At 34.6% G+C, this 26,618-nt stretch overlaps 1 protein-coding gene and 1 long non-coding RNA gene across 3 annotated transcripts in view; one reads left to right on the forward strand and one right to left on the reverse strand.

Moving 5' to 3' along the window:
* LOC126025727 (uncharacterized) overlaps positions 1–26,618 on the forward strand; it is a 722,173-nt gene that overhangs the window by 547,087 nt on the left and 148,468 nt on the right. The window lies entirely within an intron of this gene.
* USP25 (ubiquitin specific peptidase 25) overlaps positions 22,961–26,618 on the reverse strand; it is a 162,657-nt gene continuing 158,999 nt past the window's right edge. For both annotated transcript variants that reach the window (XM_049785496.1, XM_049785495.1), the window contains 2 exons: positions 24,316–24,511; positions 22,961–23,570 (listed from right to left, as the gene is read on the reverse strand). In XM_049785496.1, coding sequence (XP_049641453.1) covers positions 23,398–23,570; positions 24,316–24,511 — 369 coding nt within the window. In that variant the 3' untranslated portion in view covers positions 22,961–23,397. The remainder of the gene's footprint in view (positions 23,571–24,315; positions 24,512–26,618) is intronic.

Consider the following 26,618-nt stretch of genomic DNA (forward strand, 5'->3'; position numbering starts at 1 on the left):
TTCTTTTATTTTAGAGAGGGAGAGTCACACCCTGCTGTGTTCAGGGCCTTCTTCTGACTGCCCAGGTATCACTTCTGGCATGGCTCAGGGACTATATGAGGTACTAGGTATTAAAATTACAAATACCCTAACCTCTATACTATCTTACTTGCCCAGAAGATGCATTTTAAAATAATAAAGATGAGACATTCCTGCTCTCATGCTCCCTAATAATTTTTTCTTGACTAATGACTATCAACTTATTGGGGGGGAGGGTTACTCCCTTCAGAGGTTACTCCTGGCTATGGGCTCAGAAATCGCTTTTGGCTTGGGGGAGGACTATATGGGATGTCGGGGGATCGAACCACTGTCCGTCATATGCTAGCGCGCGCACAAGGCAGACACCTTACTGCTTGCAACACCGTTCCGGCCCCAGTGGCTATCAACTTTTATCCCATCACACATAAAGTATCAGTGATAGAAAACAAGACATTCCACTAAAATATTTCTTGTTCTGGGAACTAAAAATCAAAGTTGAATCTACTAAAAAAAGTTTTTGAATACAGTCTCAGTCCCTACTGTAACAAATTATCTAACACCTGCTGTGGTCTTTAAATAGTCTCAGAATGCTGTTCCTTTTAATTATCCTGTGAGTTAAATTCCAACCATATTTACCCAGTGGTCTTTTCAATCTCGCAATATGTTTTGTGTTAGTGAGAATTTAAAGAAATTCATAGATATTTCCTGATCTGAGTCTACCACAGGAGTAAGTCAGAGCTTTTCGAAGCTCTGAATAGACATCCCATGAATTTTGGTTTTTTGCTTTATTTTGTTATATACTAAGTTACTGCAATTTAGAGCCAGCCTCATATTTGTCTCACAATAGATATTCGGATGTTTCAAAAAACTGTCAGTGATTTTCATAAATGTTCTAAGTTTAGGACCACTCACTCTGAGAAAAAACATTATTTACTCAATACCTATATGCTCTGGACTATTCCAGAGAGTTTTCTGACAAATAAAGTAGAGATGATCATTTGAGGATGGACATTTGTGGAGAATTCAGATTCATTCAGTTTCCTTCAGTGTTTGCTCTACTATAAGTGTTCAATGCTGCAAAAAATCTGAGTGAGGAAATGAGATAGACAACATCCGTTCAAAATGCTACAGAACTTATTCTTCTGACCAGGATGACCTTTCTTCATAAATAAAAACTACTTAAACACATCACCATTTATGTCCAAATTTATGAAAACATTTATTCTGGAAATTTTATTGTTTGCTGTTTTTATGGAGGAATATACTATAAAGATTAGATTATTCCACCATTCCAGAAATGCCTTTTCTTCTATTACTTTCCTATTCTGCTCTTAAAACTTTCTTACATTCTTATATCTCTAACTATCCTTTGGAATTTTCCATCTTGCTCTCTAATCCATGAACTATTTTAAGATCCTTATGTGATTAATCCATGATCTAAATCTCCCATATTCCCTTTATCTAATATATTTTTCTCTCATGTAATTATTTTGCTTTTTCTGATTTTGTTTGCAATGCAAGATATAAAGTTTGGAGAAACCCTATCAGTCTCTGGATTTCGTATCTTTACTCCCAGAAGATTTACTTTTACTTCTGGCAGGTAGCTTAGCAAGGAGAATGAGTAATTTTAGTTCACATTAATCTTATCAGTCCTTGACATGAGTCATATCTTGGCCCCTGATTCCACTGCTTAGAGGGTAACCTGTCAAGATGCCAGTGCAAGCTGCTTTTCACAGTGTCCTTATGTGTGGTTCCTGAACTCCCATTTTTTCATTCCCTATTCCCCCTCAAATGAAACTTTTAAAAGTTATTTTTCCCCACTTTTTAAACACAGATAAATACATTGAAGAGAAAACATGCACGCACGCACACACACACACACACACACACACACACACACACACACACACACACACACACTGATGCTGGGATATCATATACCAGGCTTTCTATTCTTATCCTCATACCAGCCTACCCAAAACCCTCAGTCCTGATGTCAACTAGATATAAATGACTTGTATTTTATTTTGTGATTTTAGTTTTGTTTTGTTTTGGGGGCCATACCTGGCAGCACTCAAGGGTTACTCCTGTCTCTGCCTCAAAAATCACTCCTAGCAGGCTCAAGGGACTCTAGGGGATGCTGGGGATTTAATCCAGGTTAGCTGTGTGTAAGGCAAATGCTCTACCACTGTGCCATCACTCCAACCCCTGTGTTATATTTTTAAGAAGAAAGATTACTTGGAAGATTTGGATGCATCTTTTTGAGAAATAAAAACACTAAAATTTTAGATCTTTCTCTGGGGTTCTAGGAACTGGTTTTGAAGATTTGGGGGGGGGTGCCTGGTTGGTGTGTTGGTTGAGAAGAGCTGCTTTATATCAGAACTTATGGAATTCGAATAATAGCATGTTGATTTCCAACTGGAAGCATCCTGATTAGAATCCTCTGAAGTGCCTGCTGAAAGTGTAGAATTGTAATTACAAAGATTTGGTTTTAACACAACTTGACAGTCAATCAATGAAAGACAGTGACTGGTAGAAAAAGAGTTTTATTAGGAACAAGTGTGTGGGTTAAAAATGGAGAATTCAGGTCCAATTTTACTTTCACTGTCACAGAAAAGCAGTTTAAACAGGAAAAGTACAAGGAAGCATATTTTTAGATAGGTCATATTGCCCCATGTTAGGCATCTGGGAGGCTATAAATTCCATTGTGGTCTGTTTCTCTGACACATGCTGTGGAAGTTTCTGTTGTGTATTTAAAGAAAGATTTCTGATTAAGGGGTATGCCTACTTGTTATTTCCCTTATGTAGGCTTTTTTTGGTGGCGGGAGGACAAGATAAGGAAAAATGGAACATTCTTTACATTTCAGCCAGCTCAGCCTGTGCTTGCTCAAGAGTTCAGGACCAAAGAGTTTGCTGGGTTTGAATTTTTAAGTCCTGGTTTTAACTCCTTTCATCCTGGTTTCAGAATTATCTAAGATTCTGCCTCAACTCTTGTGGTCCAAATTCTGCTTAGAATACCCAGGTATATGTTTATAAAGTTTCTTTTATGTTTTTAAAGAAAGAAATGACTTGTTAACATTTGTACTAAGAAAAAAAAAAAAAAAGAAATACCAAGCACTGGCTGCTGTATTTATCAGCTAGACTAGGTAGGAGAAAGTATTACAAACTTAAGTGACTTAAAAAATGGCTAATGGGGCAGAAGCAATAAATAGTAAAGCATGTAGGGCACTTGCTTTGCACACTGCTGACTCAATTTGATCCCTGGTATCCCATGTGGTCACTCTGAGTACCTCCAGAGTAGTTCTTAAGCATAGAGCCACAAGGAGTAATAGCTAAGCATCTCAGGGTGGCATCAAAATAAAAAATAAATAAGTAAATAAATTACTATTTTAATTACAATAAACAATTGGAAATCTATTTCCTCACCATTCTAGAAGATAAACATCAAAAATGTAGCACATTATTAATCTCTGAATTCACCCTATCTCTTCACATAATTTGTCTTTCTACATGTCCATGTCCAGATTTCCTCTTCATATAAGGTCACTAGTTCTATTACATTAGGGAAACCTTGATTATCTAATTTTAAATCAAATAACATCTTTAATCCTTATCTACAAATTTAGTGACATTGTGAGGAACTGTTGGTTAAGACTTCCACCTAAATGCTTTATGGGAACATAATTCACACCATAATGCCAGGAAATAATGGATTTTGCCTCTTGGAAAAATATTACTTTTATTGGAGATCATTAAAATTTAGAGCCAATCCTAGAGAAGTTCCTACAGAGCCTTCAGAAAATGGCTCTGAACAACAATACATTCAGTACTAAAGTAAATAGACACCTTTCCCAGGAAATATCAATGGACTTCTATCGCTAAAGTTCAGAGTAGAAAGATGTCTCATTTCAAAACCATCCTTTTCAAATTAAAATAGATCTCAGAAAGAAAACAGGAAATTTTAAATGCTTTATACATTTCAAAAGGATTTTCAAAATAAGTGAAATATTTTTCAATTTTTAAAAATAATTTGAAACAGTCCATTTAAGACCAACAGCATGGCAAGAATAAATGTTTAGTTTCTTGACTACTAAAGTATTAAATTGACTAAGTCGTCAAATACATAGACTCCACAATATAGACTCAGGAATAGAAAGATGTTATGTTTAATTGTTAAGACTTACATAAGTAACACATTTATTTAACATACATTTACCAAACACCCAGTATATAATTTGCATGGCTTGACTTATGCATAATATCTTGACGTATGCTTTGACATAAATCAATATATGCATATTAAAATAAAAAAAAACTACTACTAGAACCTATATTCAAAAAGTATCAGATCTAGAGGAGATGGCACTGACAACATGGATGTTGATTAATCTTTGCAACCAGTTAGAACTATCCTTGGAGTTATCCAAGTATCTAAGGAGTTATCCTTGGCACCTGTATTTATATTACCAAGTCAAACACAAAAATTACTGTATTATAGAAAGACTAAAACTATATTTAATAAGAAGGTGCTGAATTTTCAGAAAGATCACTTATGATTTCGATAGCTCAAGAAAGTCATTAAAATAGAAAATAATTTGGGAACAAAATAAATATTATATTGGTATGATAGTTCCTAGTTTATTGATAAGCTTCCAAGAACAGTTTTTTTTTATGTATTTAGGATATAAAATAAAACTCTGAATACTTTTTCTTGAAGCATTTTGTTCATGTTAATTTTTTGTTTGTATATTTACAGTAAAGCTCTTGAGAATAAAAGAATAAAGCACTAGATAATTTCACATAAAATATGAATTGGGGAAACAAAATATAAGTTGTTTATCTATGCAATTTAGAAGAAAAAGCAAAGAATATTTTAAAAGAAGAGTACATGCCTGGGCAAGTATATTAGTTTATTTTCTTTTTTCCCCACTTTATTAAAATAAAAGACTGTTTCCAAAATGCAGTATTATTACACCACCTACTGGGAATTTAGAAGACAACAATCAAGTTATTTAAGTGAAACTATTCTTACTTCAACCATGAACACTTGAAATATTACTAATAGAATCAAAAGATTATTTAATATAAACAAAATAGTGAGGGTTAAATTAATTTAAAAATTATTAACAATATTTATGTTATAGAAACCTCTCATTTTTTTACTATCTGGTAAATTCACTATAAAATAGGATGACTATATCTAGCTTTGAGGATTAAAACTAATAGTACTTCTTTAAACAACAATTAATCAAACTATAGTGATACATGAGTTCATGATAAATGCATTTAATTGTATTTGGGGCTGCTGGGATTCAAAATTAAAGCTTCAGACATGAGAGGCGAACACCCTACTGAGCTTAAAACCTCAGGTGAATTTCATCATTTATTATTATTATTATTTTTGCATCAACTTCAACTGTCTAATCTATTTAGTTTTTTCTATTAACTTACTGCAAAGATAACTGGCATGAAAAAAGAGATCAGTCTACTTGGAAGCAAAGGAGCATGGTGAAAGCTATGCTTATATATAAAGAGAGAGAGGAGAATAATTATGATGATCAAAGCTACAACCATTATAGTGAAGAACTCTAGAATACATACATGTATTCATGACCTGGCACCGGACCAAAAACTTCACTCCAGGCATCTGTGAGATCTACATGCAAGTGACCCCAAGAAAGAAAAGACCTTAATAGAAGCAATTCTATGGTGCATTGGGAAGACTATGCCAGTCACAAGGGCTCAGAAACACGTGCATCTACATATCCACATACATATATATAAATATTACATATATATATACATTCATACATACACACAAGTTTTATTCCACTGAATAATTTTCTTTTCAAGTGACTTTTAAAAATAAATGATGTAATTCTTCCCTGTATTGACCCCAACTTGGAATTAGAAATGGGTTTAAAGATCTTTTTAAGACTGAATATCAATGAGAACCTATTAATTATGTTATTTTAATTCTTTCTTTCTTTGAAAATCCTTTTTTCTTATGTTAAACTGTCATCAAAATAGAGGTGAATTCTTGCTGAGCATCAATAACTAAAATCAAAGCTTATTCCTAAAAATATTTGAAAATAGCTTATAAAAATCAATTTAAAAACCATTTTTCCCAGGGCCAACACATTTCATTTTAACTTTCTGGATCTGGGTGCAAGTCGTTTGACTCAAGAAAAAGATTTGAATTTACCACTTCGAGAGTCCTGTGATCACCTACAGCAACCAGAGCCATTTCAAATAATAAAAATATTCTCATTTTGAGGTTCTTCAGGCCACATACACAAAGTCAAAGCTACCCCCAAACCCACATTAGCATAGGCAACCAGTGACTTAGGTTGCTCCATTTATAAAAAAAATAATTAAGACTCTTTATCATCTTCCTTAGAAAATTTTTCTTTTTCTAGATTTCTATTGTTTTTTTCTGCCTACTGTTGACACAGTTATGGGACAAAGCCACTGTTAACCTTGAAGAAGATTTAAATGAAAAACAAGCAAAAGTAAAACTATGTTGAACCAAATTCCAGTTCAATTTCTAGCACTGCATATGGTCCCCCAACCCCCCCCCCCAAATTAAAACACTACTAGAAGTGAACCCCAGTAAAGAGATTTAGATAGCCTTTGAAAACTTCCAGGCATGGCCTTGCCCCTCCACACCATACTGCCATATAAAACTGTCACTAATGAATGTCAACTTCTCAAAAGAAACAACCATGTTAAAATATGATAAATAACAATACTAAATATGTCACTTCTGTTTTTAACATTTCCATTTGTATCTTTTCATGTGAACAAAATTATATTCTTTTCTGTGGGCTTACTAGGAAGCAATTCAATCTCTTTTTAAGCAGTTATTTAAAATGAATTTGGGCTTTTTTGATTACTGGCCATTGAGAATAACTTTACTTCCTCCCGAATCCTATGAAGTAAACTTAAAATGTATTTAAAGTCTTACCCCACTTTGCAAGTCTGTTGTTAAAGGGACAGCTTTCTAGCTGCAAGGTCAGCCAAGTTGCTCATAGTAAATTTCCCCAGTGAATTCTTAAAGCCATTTCAACATATTCCAGAAATCTCCTGAAATGTCCCTCCACTACACTGAATGATCTGTAGATCACTGCACTTTTGCCCTTGTTTAAAAAACATACCACAAAGCTCACCACTCCTTACAGAAAAATTCTCATATATTGAACCTGGAGATGTGAGAATTTTCTGTTTTGTTTGATGTTCTCTATAGTAGAGGACCTTTGCCTACACCTTAGCAATCAGTTTTGAATCTCTCTCTATATGATCTTAGTCTGGGTCAAGAATTCTTCAACTTCATGTGCATCACAGAGCTAATATTCTTAAATTTATTCATTTAGAAGAAAATTCTACTGACATTATGTCCAGATTTGCAACTTTAACTGCACACAACTAGACAGAAAAATTTAAAAGTAACATCTGAGGAAACTGAAAACAAATACACAAGTCTTCAGATGTCCCTTTTTTATCATATGTTGTTTCTTCCTTTTAGAGGTAACCATTATCCTGTGGTAATGTTTATTTACATTTTATTCATTTAGGAAATATTGTAAGATAAAAGAAAACAAGGGGGAAGACAAGGAAGCACCACCATACACATTATAGAAGGTAGTCTCCTAAGCAGAATTTTCTGGGGTTTTTTTTGGGGGGGGCACACACACTCCTGGCTTTGTGCTCAGAAATCGCTCCTGGCTTGGGGGACCATATGGGACACCAGAGGATCAAACTGCTGTCCATCCTAGGTTAGCACATGTAAGGCAGACACCCTATTGCTTGTGCCACTGCTTTTTAAAGTATTTTTATTATGTACCAATGCAGCCTTAGATAATTGCAACATAACTACATGGAATCATATTACATATTCTTTTTTTTTTTTGGGTCACACCCAGAGGGGCTTAGGGGTTACTCCTGACTCTACGCTTGCACCTAGCTGGCTTGGGGACTATATGGGATGCCGGGAACGGAACCACTATATGTGCTCTACCACTGTGCTCTCTCTTGCTTTATTACATATTCTTATTTTGTTCATTCATAGTATCTTTATGATGCTTTCCATGTTGACATGGGCAGGATCATTGGATCCTTACATATTGCAATATAGTATTTTATCATGAGAATAAACTTTAATTTGCTAGTTCACCATCATCAATACTTGGATAGTCCCTAGTTTTGCCAGTTTTAAAAGCTTCTGAAAGCTTTACATATATAAACTATACACGTATATCTGAATATACCTAGAAAAAATACCTGGAGGTTTTAATAAAGCACAAACTTCAGTTATTTCACAATAACACTATCTATCCTTCCAAAGTAATCACACTATACACAAACCTACTTGAATAATTTGACTGCTTCTATTAATACAGACTTATTTTGGTAGAATATTTGGTAGAATCACACTAACATATTTGTAAACATGTGAGAAAGCAATTGTTTGACAATCCATATTTTTCATCTTCAATCTGATTAGACTAAAATTTATATTGTTCATTCTAAAGGTGGCATATATAGTCAGTTAGTCCATGAATTACAATGGCAAAATTGTGATGGATAATTTGCCTACTAAAACCAACAGTTATTAAGGCCTACAAAGGTAAGTCCCTGTTAGACTAGCTGTTTTTATGTTTTAAAATATTTGAAGTATAATCGAGATTGGTCAGTTGCTTTTAAGTGCATAGATGAAGAATTTTGAGAATGAACGTCCTAAGTACAGATCCTTGAATTCCCAATTCAAAACTTGAAAAATGAGGAGGACATTTCTGCAACTACTTTAAACAGTACTCCTAAACTGCATGGTTATTTCTAACTTCACACAGAATGCTTGATTCTTTGGGCAGTTAAATTGAAAAAGATCCATATAGTTGCAGCCCAGCTCATGTTAAAGCAAGGTCATTGACTAGAATCATAGGACCTCAGAAACTGGAATGTAGAAACATGACCAGTTTCTAATGAAGCTTGGGTCCTTAAACCCAACATCCGCTGAAACTTGTTAACACGCACAACTTCTCTGCCATGGGTTAGATATTCCTTGCCTGAAATAACTGTAATGAACTCACCTGAGGCAGGCAATTATTTTGTCGAGATCAGCTCATGTTCAATCTGCAGGCTGTAGTGTTAAGAATATAAAATACAACCCAAAAGCAGACACTACACAGCTTAAAGTACTGCTCGATTCTATGAATTTACTCCAAGGGAGATCTGAGGACTGTATGAGGTAATGAATGCTTATCAGGGTGAAATAATATGTGAGATTAGAATGAATCGCTCAATATGAAAACACAAAGCAGAAACAACAGATTCCATTGTTAATTTTAATGAATACTAAGAAACTCTTTGTGGACTGGGACTCAAAAGTGACAAACACTGAATGAAGCTGAGAGGTCAAACTTCTTAAATATACTGTATAGAGTTCATCAAAATGAGTATTGTACTTCAGGTGCCTATTTATTGCATACAATTCACTCACTCACCTGCTATACCCTTGGCAGAGTTCAGAAAACACTTCCTTTCAAATCGTTGAGAAACATATTGAACTGGCCACTGGCGCCCTGGAGGAGCTTTTGGAGCTAGTCTCAGTACACCAAAAAAGACAACAGAAACTACTAGATTCCCTGGATTCAAGAGGTTGATAGTATCTCAGACAAGGGGGAGTCATACAATATCCCTGAATAGTTACTTTAATGAGTAACATCTCAGAACTACTCCAAAAGTGCTGAATTATTCATGGTGCGGAGGTCCAAATTTGTTATGGAGCCTATTAAAGAAAAAACTATTAATCAGTTTAATAGAAGTTGGACCTGAATCACCTAAAGAGCCATATGCCTTCAAAAAATTCTACAAACTGGAGTACAAAAATATTATACTCATAAAACCAATTGAATAAAAGAAACATTTTTTCTCTTAAGAAAGTTCCCAATTGTGCAGCAGTATTATGCATATTTCTAATTCTTAATTTGTCCCCTAAAGAGACAAATGACCATTTTCCTAGGTGATGATGGCATATTGAGAAAATTATATGAATTATTTTAAGTGTAATTGATACTATACCCAAATTATCCAAATTGCTTGGTGCACATAAATGACAATATGGTATCTCTGTAAAAGCAAGAATTTCTCAGCAGCTTTTTCCTCAAGATTATATCTGATCTGTTTTATTTATATATTAATATATATTTATATTCCTCAAGATTATCTCTGATCTGTTTTATTTATATTTAAATGTCACCGAATAACATTTTTGTTTGTTGGTTGATTTTTGGGCCACACTCGGCAGTGCTCATGGGTTACTTCTGGCTCTGTGTGCAGAAATTGCTCCTTGCAGGCTTAAGGGACCATACGGGATGCCAGGGATAGAAACAGGGTCGTCTCAGGTCATCAGCATGCAAGAAAAATGCCCTACTGCTGTGCTATTGCTCCGGCCCCAACACAACAGTTTTATGATCTTAAATGCATATGATCTTTTGTACTTCTCCACTGAAGCCAGAAGGGTTATCTATTTACTGGCAACTTGTATATTGAACCACTATAATTATATTCCAATCAGTTTGAGGTCTCTTTATAAATACTTGTTGACAATTCGCCTTTTAGAACTCCAAGGACCCACATGATTACCCTTTTGATTTCATAACTTCATCTACAAAAAATTGTGCCATATTTTCACCAAAATAGTGGTTATTTGTAGTTGGCATATACATTTGCATTTTGACTTATTAGAATGATTATCAATTTTGCTGAGCACATTGTCCATTTTTACTAAATATTGTTTTAATTTTTTTATTAAAAAAGCAACTATCCAAGAATGTGTGCTATCATAAACCCTATGTCCATTTTATAATTCCATCAATGTACTGTCATCTTGCACACTACAAATATGTCTCTCATGGACTTTTCTCTTAAGGAATCCACAAATGTCCTTAACATCATCATATCCTAGGGTCCCCCTCAAGTCAACAGCTGGATCAATTGGTTATGAATATCCTGGACCCTTGATTACTATGTGGAAGCCCTTCCCTCAAAGAGAACCCAACTGATTAAAAGATCATTGTTATTTATAGAAAGATCTTAATGCTACTTCCTTACACTATTTTCTAAAATATATTTAGATTTCTTTGATTTAATGGAACAGATGGTTTCAAAATAAATTTCCTGCTGTGGAAATCATAAAGTGGGATAATTCATAGCATATGAAAGGCTTGTCTTTTATTTGACCTGAGTTTGATTGCTGGCTCCACACACGGAGCACTGCCACATTTGATACTTGAACTCAGTCAGGTATGGCCTATTCTCCAACCCCCCAAATATTGGGTGACACTATACAAAGCTACTCTGTTCAGTGTTCAATTATTGAGTAAAATGAGGTTGCACAATTTGAGATCAGTGAAAAACAGTATCTTCCTGGAGACTTTTTCAAATTCTGATGGAGGTACATGCAAAGAGCATTTTTATTACTGGAAGAAACCTCTGAGACACCAATGGTTTATTGGTTCCAAATAACATTTTCTACATTAAAAGTGGCTTTGAAAAATAATTAACAATTCATCCATATTTTAGGTAAATTCTGTCTTACCTGGAAAGGTTTGAAGCAGATATAGTTACTGCTTTGGCACCTTCCGAACCTTGGATTTGTATTTCTTTAAAGCATACCAGTTCCCAAAATAAGACAAGGAATAATTTTTTTTATCATTTTTTTTTTTTTTTTTGGCTTTTGGGTCACACCTGGCGGCTCTCAGTGGTTACTCCTGGCTATCTGCTCAGAAATAGCTCCTGGCAGGTACGGAGGGCCATATGGGACGCCGGAATTCGAACCAACTACCTTAGGTCCTGGGTCGGCTGCTTGCAAGGCAAGCGCCGCTGTGCTATCTATTTCTCCGACCCCAAGAAACTTATATTTTAATTTTGAATGTGGTATGGTGTCACATTGGCAATGCTTCGAGATTAATTCTGCCATTTTGATCAGTTCTGGGGAGCTCAGAGGAAACTTACGTACCAGGGTCCAACCTGGGTTGGTTGTATACAAGGCAAGTGCCCCTGCATTATCTCTCTGGGCCCCCCCAAACAGTATTTTTTAGTTAAAATGCGATACAAAAAGAGTTAATACTTTATCTTTAAAATCAATTTCTCCATGTATATAATCTGCCCTAACTACATGTTAAGCCTTCAATTTTTTCGTTTTGTTTGTTTTTGGGGCTATACCAGGGGTTACTCCTGACTGCACTCAGAAGTCACTCTTGTAAGGCAAGGGGGACATATATGAGATGCTGGGATCACACCTTGGGTTGGCCATGTGCAAAGCAAATATGCTACCCTCTGTGCTATTGTTGCAGCCCACATTCAATTTTTTTTTGAGCATGAAGTTTCTACGACTGAAATATCTGGGAATTGTTACTCTATACCAATGATATAGAATTGAAAAACTTTTTAAGCTAGAAAATAATTTATTTGTGAATATAATAAAATAGTTTAAGAAATCTGTTAAGATAAGTGAAACTAACAAAAATTCTTCTAAGGGACCTGAAATATATCAAAGGGCTATTTTTTCTTTTACAGAACAATTCAAAATTAGAATGATTCAATGTAAAAATGCCATAGATTTTAAATGTAACTGTCTAGATAGGTTAATGTAATCATAACAAAAATACCAATAGGTTTTTAATCTAAAGAAGATTAAATAATTCTAATTTTTTTCTGTAAAATAAACTGAAAATTTTGGAAAAATTGAGTATTATGTGTGTTGAGGAATACTATGATGTTTTTGGATAAGAAAATACATATTAGCTATGAATAGGAAAAATTAAATTTGCATGAATAGGAACAAGATAAACTATTGTTTGTAAATGGCATACATAAACATTATTTAGAAGTTACGTTTAGATAAATACTGTCGAAAAATTACTATATGTATGTTATCTTGGGGGTAATTCATAATCCTTATCTCTCCCTTGAAAATAAGTTTCAACTGCATTAAAGGACAACATGAACAAAATCATAAAATATCAGAGAAAGCCTGGCTATTTCTATAATTATGAAAAAATAAGTTGTTCTTAAGCATGATATAAAAGGCCAAAATTAGGAAACTGGAAAAATTGATGATTACAAAAATGGTAAGTCAGTATCATAAGAAAACTAAATAAAATATTGTAATTCATGTGAAAAATGGGTTAATAATACCTAATATGTTATTGTGAATTTAAACAAGTATTTTTTAAAGAATCAAATAAAAGATTGTACTGATATATAACGCAGAAATATAGCCACTACCCTACTAGAATATATTCATTCTCAGATTTAAAATTTAATTCAATTTTTTTTGTCTTTATAACATTCAGGTTGATAATATTCTTTATTTAAACTGATGACATATAAAACACACACTCATGTAGTTGTGGCAGTGTTGTATATATAAACACTGCATTTGTTTTGGTAAAAAGCAGGTTGACCATTTAGTTCAAATTTTAAACTTTGTTATCACCAATAACTCAGAAAATATACTAGGATTTCAACACCAAAGTGCATAAAATGTACATATAAAAATAAAAAGTAACAAACTCATATCCACAAATAAACAAAACCACATTTTTCTTATAACTAAATATGGTAGAGAAACAAGAGACATAGATATATGTACTTTCTTGGAAATACTTTTAAATTTACTTTGAAAGTCACTTACAGTCCATATATTTGCATATGAATGTCCAAAGGCATCAATGGCAAAAGGTTAATGGTAAGTGCAGTAAAAAACTTGGGGTGTACTTTTTTCTGTGTTTTCATTATGTAAGTACTAGCTGGCAGATTGGTAAATATGTATGTAATCAAGGTGTGAACAAAGAGACATGAATTCATATTGTCTATTTTCATATCATTATCATTACTATAATGCCATATTAATGCCATTATTTTAAAAATAAAACAGCAAATAGCATTATTAAAATATCTCATTGGGAGAATAAGATTTCCATCTGAAATAATTCACTTACGCAACAGGTCTTAAAGAGAAACTAGAAATAGATTCCAGAATATTGGGGACTAAATCTAGGAAACTAATTTGTTGAGTATGAAATTTTTGATCAATGTTATCCTTAATTGTGACAACAAGGACTCTATTTTCTGACTGCTTTTGACAACTGCTTTTCCAATTAATTTCTGTCATAAATACTAAAGGAAAGTTAAACAGTAGAAGAGGAAACAAAATTTACTTGTCATGGTTTGCAAGCTATCCCAACATTAATCCAATGACAGTGATTAATAGTCTTAAACTACATTCAGAAACTTCTGTATTTGTTACCCTAAGAATAGCAATTATGATTTTCTTTCCTTAGTACACATCCCATACTGAAATATCTACTGTGTTTTCTATCTGAACAGATGCTAGTACATGTGCTATCTGAAGAGCAATCATAGCAAAGATGTTAATGGCAGGAACAATACAGAGAAATGTGTGTGTGTGTGTGTGTGCATGTGCTCGCACAAGTGCACTAAACACTAAGTACTGTAGTTCATTAGCTCTTGGAGGCTGATTGAATGTCAAAGGGTATTAATTACGAGGATAAATTAAGTTACATGAGCAAGTTTGCAATAGCTCAGTCTTAATAGATATGATCTAAAATGTGTTATCCAATGACTATCAGTATAGAGTATTTGAAATGGGGCTAAATATTACTAACACTTAATTTGATGTATATTTAAATATACACATATCCAATGGGTTATATTGGACAGTACAAGTACAAAGTGATTGATTGTTGGGACATGTAACATGCAAGATTATATCTCTAACTACTATTTTAACGTAAGCTGGTATTAGAGAAACAAGATGGCATACTTGAAAGAACTCAGCCCCTTAATGGGAAAATTTTGTAAAATATCTTTGAAAGATTCTTCTGCTAACATTGTGCAAGGTAGATTCTAGGGACACAACTACAACCAAAATTGTCATAATTAAGAGATGAGACTACATCAACAGTAATAAGGAGAGGATACATCAGTCTTAAAACATTACCAACACTTGAAAACCAATGAGAAATATGAGAATCATTCTCCACTTCTAGATGATTATCATTCACCATGGAAATATAAAAGAAATGGTGTTGGCTGTGATGGAGTTAGAATTGACCTTGCAAGGCTGATAGCAAGATCAAAGCATATGCATTGAAGAGACAATAGGACATAATGCATTGGTCCAGTACTCATGAGAAATAAGGTACAAATATTAATTTGTGAACCATAAGCATGTAAGGAATCATCTAGGACAGCTGAACACTGAGGATGAGATCATGAAGTCTTGAACACAAATAAAAGAGCAGTAAAAAGGACAAAGAATGCAGGTAGGAATTATATTAGTCCAAAGACTATCTCAGAAAGTGGAAATGGAAAAATAGTAATACTGTAAAAAATAAAAAGGGCTAACACTATTTATGTAGCATTTTATAAGTATTTTTATTTATATGAAAATATTTATATAGTTTAATGTAAAAGAATGCCACAAGGTAAATTACATTTTGATCCCTTTAATTGAAAATTAAAATGGAAAACAAATAAAAACACACACAAAAACAAAACAAAATAAAATTGAAAACAGAGAGGTGGGGGAGTGTGTGTGTGTGTGTGTGTGTGAGAGAGAGAGAGAGAGAGAGAGAGAGAGAGAGAGAGAGAGCTCACTAGAGGACAGCACAGAGCATGTAGCTGAAGCAGTAATAAATTTGAGATTTTAAGGGGCCCAGTGGCTAGGGTATTTGTCTCATATGGCTAATATGGGTTCTATATTTGACACTGAGTATGATACCTTGACTACCTCTGGAAGTAATCCATGAGCAATGAGCCAGGAGTCAGCCAGGAGTACAGATTGATCCTTCCTCCAAACCCCATGGCCTAAACTCAATCAGTTCATTCATTAGGAGTAGTTTTAGCTGAGCTCATAACCAAAGAGGCATACTATAAGGCCCTTGGGGCCACTAGAAATTTAAACCTCCTCATATGTCATACAGTAATAAAAAAAAAAAGGAAATTTTACCAATCTTTAGTCAAGATTAATCAGTCATTCAGTATAGAATCCCAGGTGTTTTGCTCTCTTTAAATCAAGGATTAGGGACTAAAAATCTTTGAATAAAGATCAAAGGGAAAACTAAAAATCTTGACCCTTTATCTATTATCTCTTTATTCTCAACTAGCTTTCACGTTTAGAAATATGATGTAACCTAAATAAAAATCAAAATATGCAATAAAAATTTTAAGTGATAAGTCATACAAAAGGCTCTTTTTATGATTTACCTATGCAAGCAAAGTTAAGTATATTTATTTAGCTCTATATTGCTGAAAATTATTTGCTAAAGTAAATCGATGTAAAGAATGTAAAAATGTAAAGTAAGGGCCCGGAGAGGTAGCACAGCGGCTTTTGCCTTGCAAGCAGCCGATCCATGACCAGAGGTGGTTGGTTCGAATTCCGGTGTCCCATATGGTCCCCCATGCCTGCCAGGAGCTATTTCTGAGCAGACAGCCAGGAGTAACCCCTGAGCACCACCAGGTGTGGCCCCCAAAAAATTGTAAAGTAAAAATAAACATAGTAAAGAATGGCTAAAAATAAGTGGCTTCTTATAGTAATTCTTAAGAAAAGCAGCTATGTTCCACAAATAGTGGATTTTTAGACATTTAAATTTTTTAAATTAAAAGTAAGATTCAGACATTCTGAATAAGGGGGAAGGGAGAGTCAAGTACACATCCCAGCATTAAAGTACGAAAGTACCATTAAGATGCGTCTGACACATGTATGTGCAACATGTGCTCAACAGCAGCACACGGGATTAGGCAGCACAAACCACAGAATGGATGTTTTTTTAAAGAGAAAAAATTTTAAACAAGATTTTTAAGTTTATTTTGCACATGACTTAGTTAATAATTTCCTTATAATACTGAGTTATCCATATTGATGTCTATTTATTACCAATAATAAATTGTAGATTTATAGCTTCTAAGAGTTGAAAGGAAGGATCATATAAAAATCAAAGTAACTAGTACTGAAGGGTTTGAGCATGTAGCAAGTTAGAAACAGCCAGTGAGAAACACTGTATTATAAGCTAAGAATATTTGAGGGGCTCAAGTATTTAATACAGCAAGTATAGTGTTTTCCTTGCATGCAGATAATCCAGTTTCATCCCTGGCACTTCGTATGATCTCTTGAGTCTCACCAGGATTGATTTTGAGTACAGAGCCAGGGAAAATGTCTGAATACTACACCCACCCCACTATGAAAAATATTTTAGATTCTGACTTGTGTGTATTGGTGTAATTCTTAAAGTCCCTGCAATCAAAACACCATCATTACTGACTTACTAACACTGTAAGTGATCCCATTAAATAAGAAATTAGAAAAAAACGATTAGAATAATTAGAAAACTCAAAAACTATAAAGTACGAAGTAGGAAAGAGATTTTTGTAAGAGCAAAGGCCCTCTCCTCTTCCACTCAATTCCCAGAATATAAACTTTATTTATAGACTTCATAACATTATCCAAGTATGCAAAAATGTGACCAGGCTAGGGGTAGAATGAGGGATGAAAAATAAATATAAGTAGGGAGAGTAGTTAAGAATCAAAAAAAAGCAATGACATAGAAAGATATTCACAACATGCTAAAATGAAAGAAATAAGACACCCCCCTCTAAGTATTAGTCAGCCTAGACAGTGGTGGGCAACCTTTTTTTTTTCAACTCAGCCAAATCTCGCCAAAAACCACATTGAAATTTATTTTGAGAGCCACATTTTTAAAACTGAAAATACATAGGATGGTACACTGTTTTTAGTTTCAATAAGTTTTTATTGAGGGCAGCAGGTAGAGAGAAGATTCTGCCTCATTGCCGCAGCGCCACACAGAAAGTCATGCCCCCCCCCCCCCAATATCACATAACCCAACTGGAGCTGTGTGGAGCCTGCCGCCAGGGCTGCACAGAGGGCGAGCACTGACAGAGGCTAGGAGCAGAGTCCTGACTCCTGGAGCAGCCACCGGCACACAGAAGAGCCGCATTAAAAAGTGTTGTTGGAGTCCTCACTGGATATTTGACACTTCTTTTTGTACTGGTGGAGTGTTTCACCTTCTTTTTCTCCTTCATCTCTCAAACCGATGATGAGAGCCTCTAGAAGGATTCCACCCATTTTTGGCGTATTAGACTGTTACCCCAGTTTATTACTTTTCTCTTCTTCAAACAAAACCATGTAACTTGACCTAGCTAGTCCTGCCTCCCAGTTAGAGGGGGAAATAAGGGAAGCACCAAGGCCAAACAGGTGCAAGACTACTAAGTAGTAGGCTAGGTACAAAGGGGACCACATATTCTAGCAGCCCCGGAGGTGAGGGAAGAGGATATGGAAGGTAGGATGAAAACGGAGGTGTAGGAAGGACAAATTGGTGATGGGTATCCCCCCTAATTTTATGTAAATATGTACCTAAAATATTATTGTCAACAATATGTAAGCCACTATGATCAAAATAAAAATTATATTTAAAAAAAGTGTAAAGAGCCGCAGGTGGCTCTCGAGCTGAGGCTTGCCAACCACTGGCCTTGACTGTTCAATTCCCTAAACAAAGGTCAGTGAAAACAATGAACTGGTTAGATGAATTCATTATAAGGTACAACTTTAATAGTTTTAGAAAAAAGTAGAAGTAAAATAAAACAAGTATATGTGAAGTGTAGAATTATATATTTGCGTGTAATTTTGAGGCTAAATTGAAGACTTATTTTTCCTTTACAGGAGATATATAAATTAGGGCATCCCAGATCCCATAAGAACTGTGCTAATTCTCTCCTTGTCTTTTTTATTATCAATATGCCTGGATAAAATTCTTTACAAAGCAATTATAATACATTGAAGTTTCAGAAATGGGTATTGAACAAGTATAATCAGTGTCCTTCCAAAAAAATAAATAGCAAAGTAACACATGTATGGAGAAATACACATATATTGAGAGGTCATGAGAAGGTTGTGATCTACAAGCCAATTAGCATGGCTCAAGAGAACCCTACCTGCCAATGACTTATTTTGCCTTTCTAGTCTCCATAAGAGTGAGATTATTTTATATTGCAATCTAAAACACATTATTTTGTGTGAAGTTATCATGAGCAAGAAAATTGGTATAATTATCCTGCTTAATGTCATAAATTAAAATTTCAAAAGGATCACACAAATTCATTCCCCTTGCCTAGCAAAAAAGTTGTTTATGAAGTATCAGGAAATATGACAACAAACAATATCAAAACAAGTAATCAAATACGAATCATGAAGCTTTAAACATCATGCTTCTAGAGTAACATATATGGGAGTAAAAAGTGCTTTTTTTTTTTTTTTTTTTTTTGTGGTTTTTGGGTCACACCCGGCAGTGCTCAGGGGTTACTCCTGGCTCCATGCTCAGAAATTGCTCCTGGCAGGCACGGGGGACCATATGGGACGCTGGGATTCGAACCGATGACCTCTTGCATGAAAGGCAAACGCCTTACCTCCATGCTATCTCTCCAGCCCCAAAAGTGCTTATTTTTGATTAATTTTTAAAACGAAATATTTTAGTCACTTCTTTGAAATTGCAAATAAGTGAAAAATGAAAACATTGTTCAGATATGTACCGTATTTTCCGGCGTATAAGATGACTCCCTAATTTTGCAGTTAAAACATAGGTTTAGGCCTATATTCGCTGTATGAGACAGAACGTTCCTGTGCCGCAACTGTATGTACCACAGTGAGCCAATCACAACAAGCAAAGGTTCAAAGGTTATACTGTAATAGACTTCCTCTCTGACTCTGGCCAATCTGAGCAGGCTTTTTACAGTGTAGATTCGGGTCCAGAACATTGTCTAATTTGCATGCATAAATGCCTGCTTGGATTGGCTGAGTTAGAGAGGCGGTCCGAGCAGCCTTGCAGTGATTGGTCCCTTATCATAGGCACCTTTTCCGGCAATTCCCTGGTGGCGTCAGTTAATCTCCCCCCTACATAAACCAAACAACACCCCATCCTCGGAATCTAGCACTGAACCAGCAAAATGGTTAGCTGGGTTTTGCCAGAAGTGGCCCCCAGATCTCCTGAGTACTGTTTGGGAGCCCCCAAGAAAGAGATTTGGAAACTCTGTGGTGAATTATTTTGGTTTCATTTAGTGGCATATTGAAACATTTTTTGGCATATACTCGGCGTATAAGACGACCCCTAATTTTTGGTTGACCTTTTTTATTTCAAAAGTCATCTTATATGCCGGAAAATACAGTAATCATATATAACTGTAAATTTAAGTGTCAATTTAAGGTGTATAAAATGCTAAGTTTATTTTTTGTTTTGGGAGGTCCACAGCCAGTGGTGCTGAAGGGTTACTTCTGGCTCTGTGCTCAGAAATTATTCCTGGAAGATACAGGGGACCACATGGGATTCCAGAGATCGAACCTGGGCTGGTCATGTGCAAGGTAAACACCCTACCCACTATGCTAGCAGTTTTATTGAGTGTAATAGTCCTCATAATTAAATAGACTACAGACTCATCAGGACTAGCGATACCAAAGCACACTTGAAGAGCTTCTGTTTCTGAAGCTGTGATGTAGGTTTCAAGAATTTTCATTTCCAAGATGTTATGGGAAATGCAAGTTTAAAGACAATATTTTGAGGATTTTTTTTTTAAGTATCTGATGTGAGGCTAGAAGGATAGTAGAAAAATAAAGGCACTTGTCTTACACGTGTCTGTTCCTAGTTCAATCCTCACACTACAAATGTTCCCTGAGCACTACTAGAGCGAGCTCTTGAGCATAGGAGAAGGGGCCCAAAACCTGCCCAACATTTTAAAAAACTTGTATGGACTGGAGCAATAGTACAGTGTGAAATGTATTTGTCATGCATATTTCAGTCCTAGGTTCAATCCCCCTATACCCTATACAGACCTCTGAGTTTGCAAGAGAGTGCAGAGCCAGGACAAAGCCTGAGCTTAGCTGGATGTGGCCCCAAACAAATAATAACAATAAAATACCAAATAAAACCCCCAAAATTTATACAGCTATTAATATATTTAGGAGAATCTTAAAGGTATCTGGTGTGAGTGTGTGTGGGGGGTCTTATACATTCATTCATGACAAAATTCTCTCCAAAACCTGTATTTATAGAGGTTCATTTCAATTCTACTCTGAATCTTTTGTTAGTTTTGTTTTGGGGCCACACCTAATGTTGCTTAGGATTACTCATGGTTTTACACTGAGAAATCACTCTCGTAACACTTGGTAGACCACACAGGATGATTCAGATTGAACTAGGCAGGGATAGCTGTCTGCAAGGCAAGTGCCTTGCCTGAAGTGCTATTTTGCAGACCCCATTGAATCATTTTAAAATATAATTTTGGGAAGTGTGGGAAGGGGTCTAATATAAATTAAGATCTACTTAAACCGAAGTAAAATCTGTCATGGACATTTCTGTGAGGTTTTACCTTTTAAAATTCCCAGTTCAAATTAGTGATTATTAAGTTTTTTAAATTACATTTTAACTTACTGGGTTGTTTCCCTATATCTTAAACAAAAGGAACTTTAAGTACTTCACATTCACTACTTGAAATGATTAAACTGACTTTTAAAACACAAAATAATCATTCTTACCTTCCTTCAGCAGCACAAGAGTAACTTATAATTCCTTGGATATGACTTTTGAAAGAAGTAATTTCCATATAGTGATTGAGAATTTGTGTTTCAGTGACCAAATGAAAACAGTATTTTACCTTAGACAGAATGTTACAAAATACTGAAAATGATTTATCAAAGCTTTATGATATATATATATATATATATATATATATATATATATATATATATATATATATATATATAAAAGATTCTTAAGTTTTATGATAGTAACTGAAAACCAAAACAGAATACTACTTTTGCTAAGTAGGGAATATAAGGTTTAAGCCAAGACACTCTTGGCAGCTATAATGCAAAGCCTTACTTTATATATATATATATGTAAAACCAATCCCTTAATAAAAACTTACAATACAAAGATAAAATTTTAAGGAGTATCACATGGTAGCCTAAGTAGTTTCTTCTTTCTTTAACCGAGATCTTTCCAAGAGGCACTTAGAAAAGGAAACTAGTTTTGGCGGCAGTATAACAAACACACATGATAAAATGATATATTTTACTAAGCTAACAAAGTACTGTTTATAAAGAAATTTATAAATTCAAAAAAATAGGTTGTTGGTAACATGATTACCTTTAAAGCATTGATTTTGTTTGTCATTCACAATATTACTTCATTAATCTTTAAACAGCAGTTCCATCTAAAATATATTCTACAGCTTTTCCTTTTTGAAAAGGAGGTAAATAAAAGCAGGTAAGATACTGTAATTCCTAGTTCAACAATATCAACTTCATTTCACAGCATTGATTAGTAGAGAACATTTTCAATGAAAGTAGTATACAATTTACAAAAATAGAATGAATATATAATGCAAAACACCATCCTCCATATGAACAATATGTGCATGTGTGTGTATGCATGTTTATATATATACACATATCTCTTAAATAGCCCTTTTTCAAGTACTTTTTTCTGGTATCTCTTAAAGTAATCACTTTGCTATATTTGCTATAGTATTTGTAAATACATAAAAAAATAAAAGGTCAATCTAAGGAAAGATCAAAAGATTCAGTGTGATTTGGCTTATAAGCCATTTTCCTCAATGAAAATCCAATTTTAACTCACAACAGGATTAGGTGACATACTAAAGTTGACCACTTAGTGAAAAAAATATATTTGTCAAGTATGTAGCAAATTTCTAATATTCTCACATTATAGCAAAATTAAAAGATAGCATTAATCTATTCATAATTCTTAACAATCCAGACAAGTATTTTCATATGTACTGAAAATAATATACTAATATACAATATACCTGCTTACAAACACATAAGTAGCCATAAATAAAACTTTATTCTTTAATTTCATTTACAAGCTACCAAATATTATATATCATACACAGTGCTGAACACTTAAATGGCTGTTGTCATGGAAGATTCCAGACTGAATGGAAAGCTATAGATAAAGAAAAAAGGCAAAGTAATACTGTAACAGAAAGATGGCAAAAGAATAATTTTGCCATAATAAAATCAATCATATCCTTAATTATACATCTGTTGTGGTTTAAAACAAAGTCTGAGCGCCATGCGATTCTCAGCTTTATTGTTTGTAGTCTGGCTAAAGTCTGTATAGTCATTTTTGTCTTTTGCAGTTATTAAAATAAAAAAAAGTTAAAAACTATAGCAGCAACAAGCAAACCCTGTGACAGAAAGGCAAGGGTTAAGAACTAAAAAAAGGTTTATACAGTGTGTTTAGGTAAAGTGTGTGCGGTTTATCTTCCATCAGCAGGAGTTCGACTGAGGGACAACATGATTCGAGCAAATCGCTCGCAGAGTTCATGTGTGGAATAGGAAGGTAACTTGGGTGGCTCGTGGAAGCCTTTAATCTCCGTAGAACAGTCAAGCAGTTTTGGTAGAAAGTCTGTCAACTTTTCTTGGAGATGAGCTGCAAATACAAGTGAATAGACAGACATAAGCACATTTGCACATAAGCATAAAGGGAGAAAAATTATTAGATGTGCGTCCTCAACGCGATCCACTACAAACTGGAGTGGTCAATTGAAAGTTCATTTCAAGGGGCCAGAGCGAGACAGGGTAAGGTTTGCCCTTCCATGTGGCCAATACAGGATGGAGCCTCGTTTGAATCCCAGTATCCCATATGGTCCCCTGAGCCTACCAGGAGCGACTTCTGAGCGCAGTCAGGAGTAACTCCTGAGCGCACTGGGTGTGACCCAACCCTCCAAATAAAAAAAAAAAAAAGAAAACCCCCAAATAAAAAAAGAAAGTTCATTTCAGGTCGCACAAATACACAGAATACAGGGGGACAATGGCAATTCATATTTTACTTCTTATTTAAACTATGTGTATAAGCTTAAATACACAGCCAAAAAGTGGGGCTGGAGTGGTAGCACAGCAGTAGGGTGCTTGCCTTGCACGCAGCTGACCCAGGACAGACCTCAGTTCGACCCCCGGCATCCCAGATGGTCCCCAAAGCATGGAGCGATTTCTGAGTGCATAACCAGGAGTAACCCCTGAGCGTTACTGGGTGTCTCCCACCCAAAAAATGGGCAAAAAATAATGATAGAGATGTAAAAATAGCATAAAAATTTTAAGTGGGAATAACTGTTGATTCTATTGCTTCAGAAGCTAGTAATTTTGAAAGTGATCAAAAAAGCAGTGATCACAATTACCTTCCATTTCTTGCCCTAAGTAAGAACACCATCGATTTCTCATATCTTCTACAGCAAGTATATCTTTCTCTTCCATTTCATCCATCAGTAATAAGGGCAAAAATGGTACAATAAACTCATTCATGATCATCAGGCCATTGTTAACTTCTTGATCCTCTCCAGATTCAAATAATTCTGCAGCTCGATCATTTAATTTCTGAATGCAACGAAAGAGAGAAAAGGTTTTATTTCCTTTCATTAGTAAATAAAAATACCTGTGTCTTTCCTGGAGCCAGCACAATAGGCATGTTCATGAGTAGTACTGGGATAAATGGCAATTAAGAAAAACAATCACAATCTATTCTAGCACAACAGAATCTTTAAAAAGTGTTTATATAATTGACAGTGACAGAAATAAAATGGAAACAAAATGGGGAAACTACTGTTGTCACACTCGACTGTGCTCAGGACTTACCCTTCACTCCAAATTCAAGGATCATTCTGGAGGGCTCAGAGCATCATTTGGGGAACTGGGGATTAAACGTGGATCAGCTGTGTTCAAGATAAGTGCCTTATATCCACTGTACTATCTTTCTGACTCCCTAAACTGAATTTTAGAAACAACATTTATTTCATTCCTAGAATTCCATTATATTATTCCTGTAAAATTTACCTTGGCCTTGGAGAGTCCTTATTACTAAAGTATGCCTTAGCCACTTATCATTAGTAAAGGAGTGATCTCTTACCTTAAGTTTCTTTATATAAAAAAAATTGGCTTTTTTGTTTTCCTCCCAATCTAAGATTGGAAACCACTAGAGCTACACATGGGGCTTGCTGGCAGGCATGCAAGGCCAGGGATAGAATTCAAGGCCTGGCATGTGCCCTACAAATTATCTACTAATACCCTAAATGGGATTCGGCTAGTGTAGCATCTAAAAGGATGAAATAAACCTTAAAGTTTCTATTATAGTTTTTATAATGTGTTTTTTAAAAGACATGTAAGTCATCATTATTCTTAAATTTAATGTTAAATAACTCCCTTAATACAAATCTCTTAATTCCCACCTATCCAAAACTTTTTCTATTCATATATTTAAGAATCCTAAAGCCAAACACATAAATAGAAAGGTAGAATTTATAACTCTATTATACCCTTCTTAAAACACAACCTAATAGTTGCAAATTTTTGTTTCCTTCATCATCATCATCATCATTTTTTATTTATACCCATCACAACCCACAATTGTTCGCGCCCTGTCTTATTCTTATTAATACCATCTACAGCTTTTCATTTGGGTGGGGGGCACCTGCAACAGTGCTTAGGATTTACTCCTTTCTTTGTGTTCAGGGATAATTCCTAGTATTTCCTGGTGCAGCATATGCAGTTCCTTCCCTGAAGCCACATTCAATGCTGGACTCTTCTTCCCATCTAGAATTCCATCTACTTCCCATCTAGAATTCTGAACTTTAAATCCTCTACCTCTTTCCAGTTCATTCTCTAGTCCATACTATCAGACTTATTTTCTAAATGCCAACCTACTCACACAAACCTAGTCAAACCTTACAATGCTGCAAATGAATTCGATAAAGTCTTAAGATTCTTCAAATATCTGACATTGTAAGTATCATGAGTTTTATCACACCTGTCAAACTTGCTGCAAAACCTAGAGGCAATAGTTTATCTTTATTTTCTGTCAGGTTACTTTTCACATCTCTTTATATGGCAGGTTTAGGCTAGGATGTTATCCCTTGCTACAGATTAGTGTCCATCTTATCTTCAAGACTCTCTTTCCTCCTAAAAAATTACCAGCATAACATTTTGTGAATCTCTTATAAGGACACTTCCCAAGCATTAAAATTTTTGAAGTACATTTCTCACATTACATTCTCTGAGGACAGATAATGTGTCATATCTTTTATCCCTCAGAATGAGTTAATGCTCAATATAACATACCTAAAAGGAACACAAAGTTTATAGTTCCATTAAAATCACCTCATGAAAAACATGTGTGACTACTTTAAAATGATAAAGGAAACGATTTTTTCAATTTAAACATAATCTATTATATTTAAAATTCATAAAAAAGCCTAGTGTGACTACTTTATAATGGTAAAATGCAATCTTTACTATTTAAAATTTAAATACAATCTATTAAAATTAAAATTTATTTTACTAAATTATTTCCCTGTATCAGAGCTTCAATAATACAAAGATAAATAAGCTGAATCATATAATCAAAGAATACTTTATAATTTTACATAATTACATACAAATTTAATGTTTTGAACTGAAATATATTCATGAACTACATCTTAACAAAAAT

This window comes from Suncus etruscus, chromosome 13 (assembly GCF_024139225.1).
Source record: "Suncus etruscus isolate mSunEtr1 chromosome 13, mSunEtr1.pri.cur, whole genome shotgun sequence".
Classification (NCBI taxonomy): Eukaryota; Metazoa; Chordata; class Mammalia; order Eulipotyphla; family Soricidae; genus Suncus; species Suncus etruscus.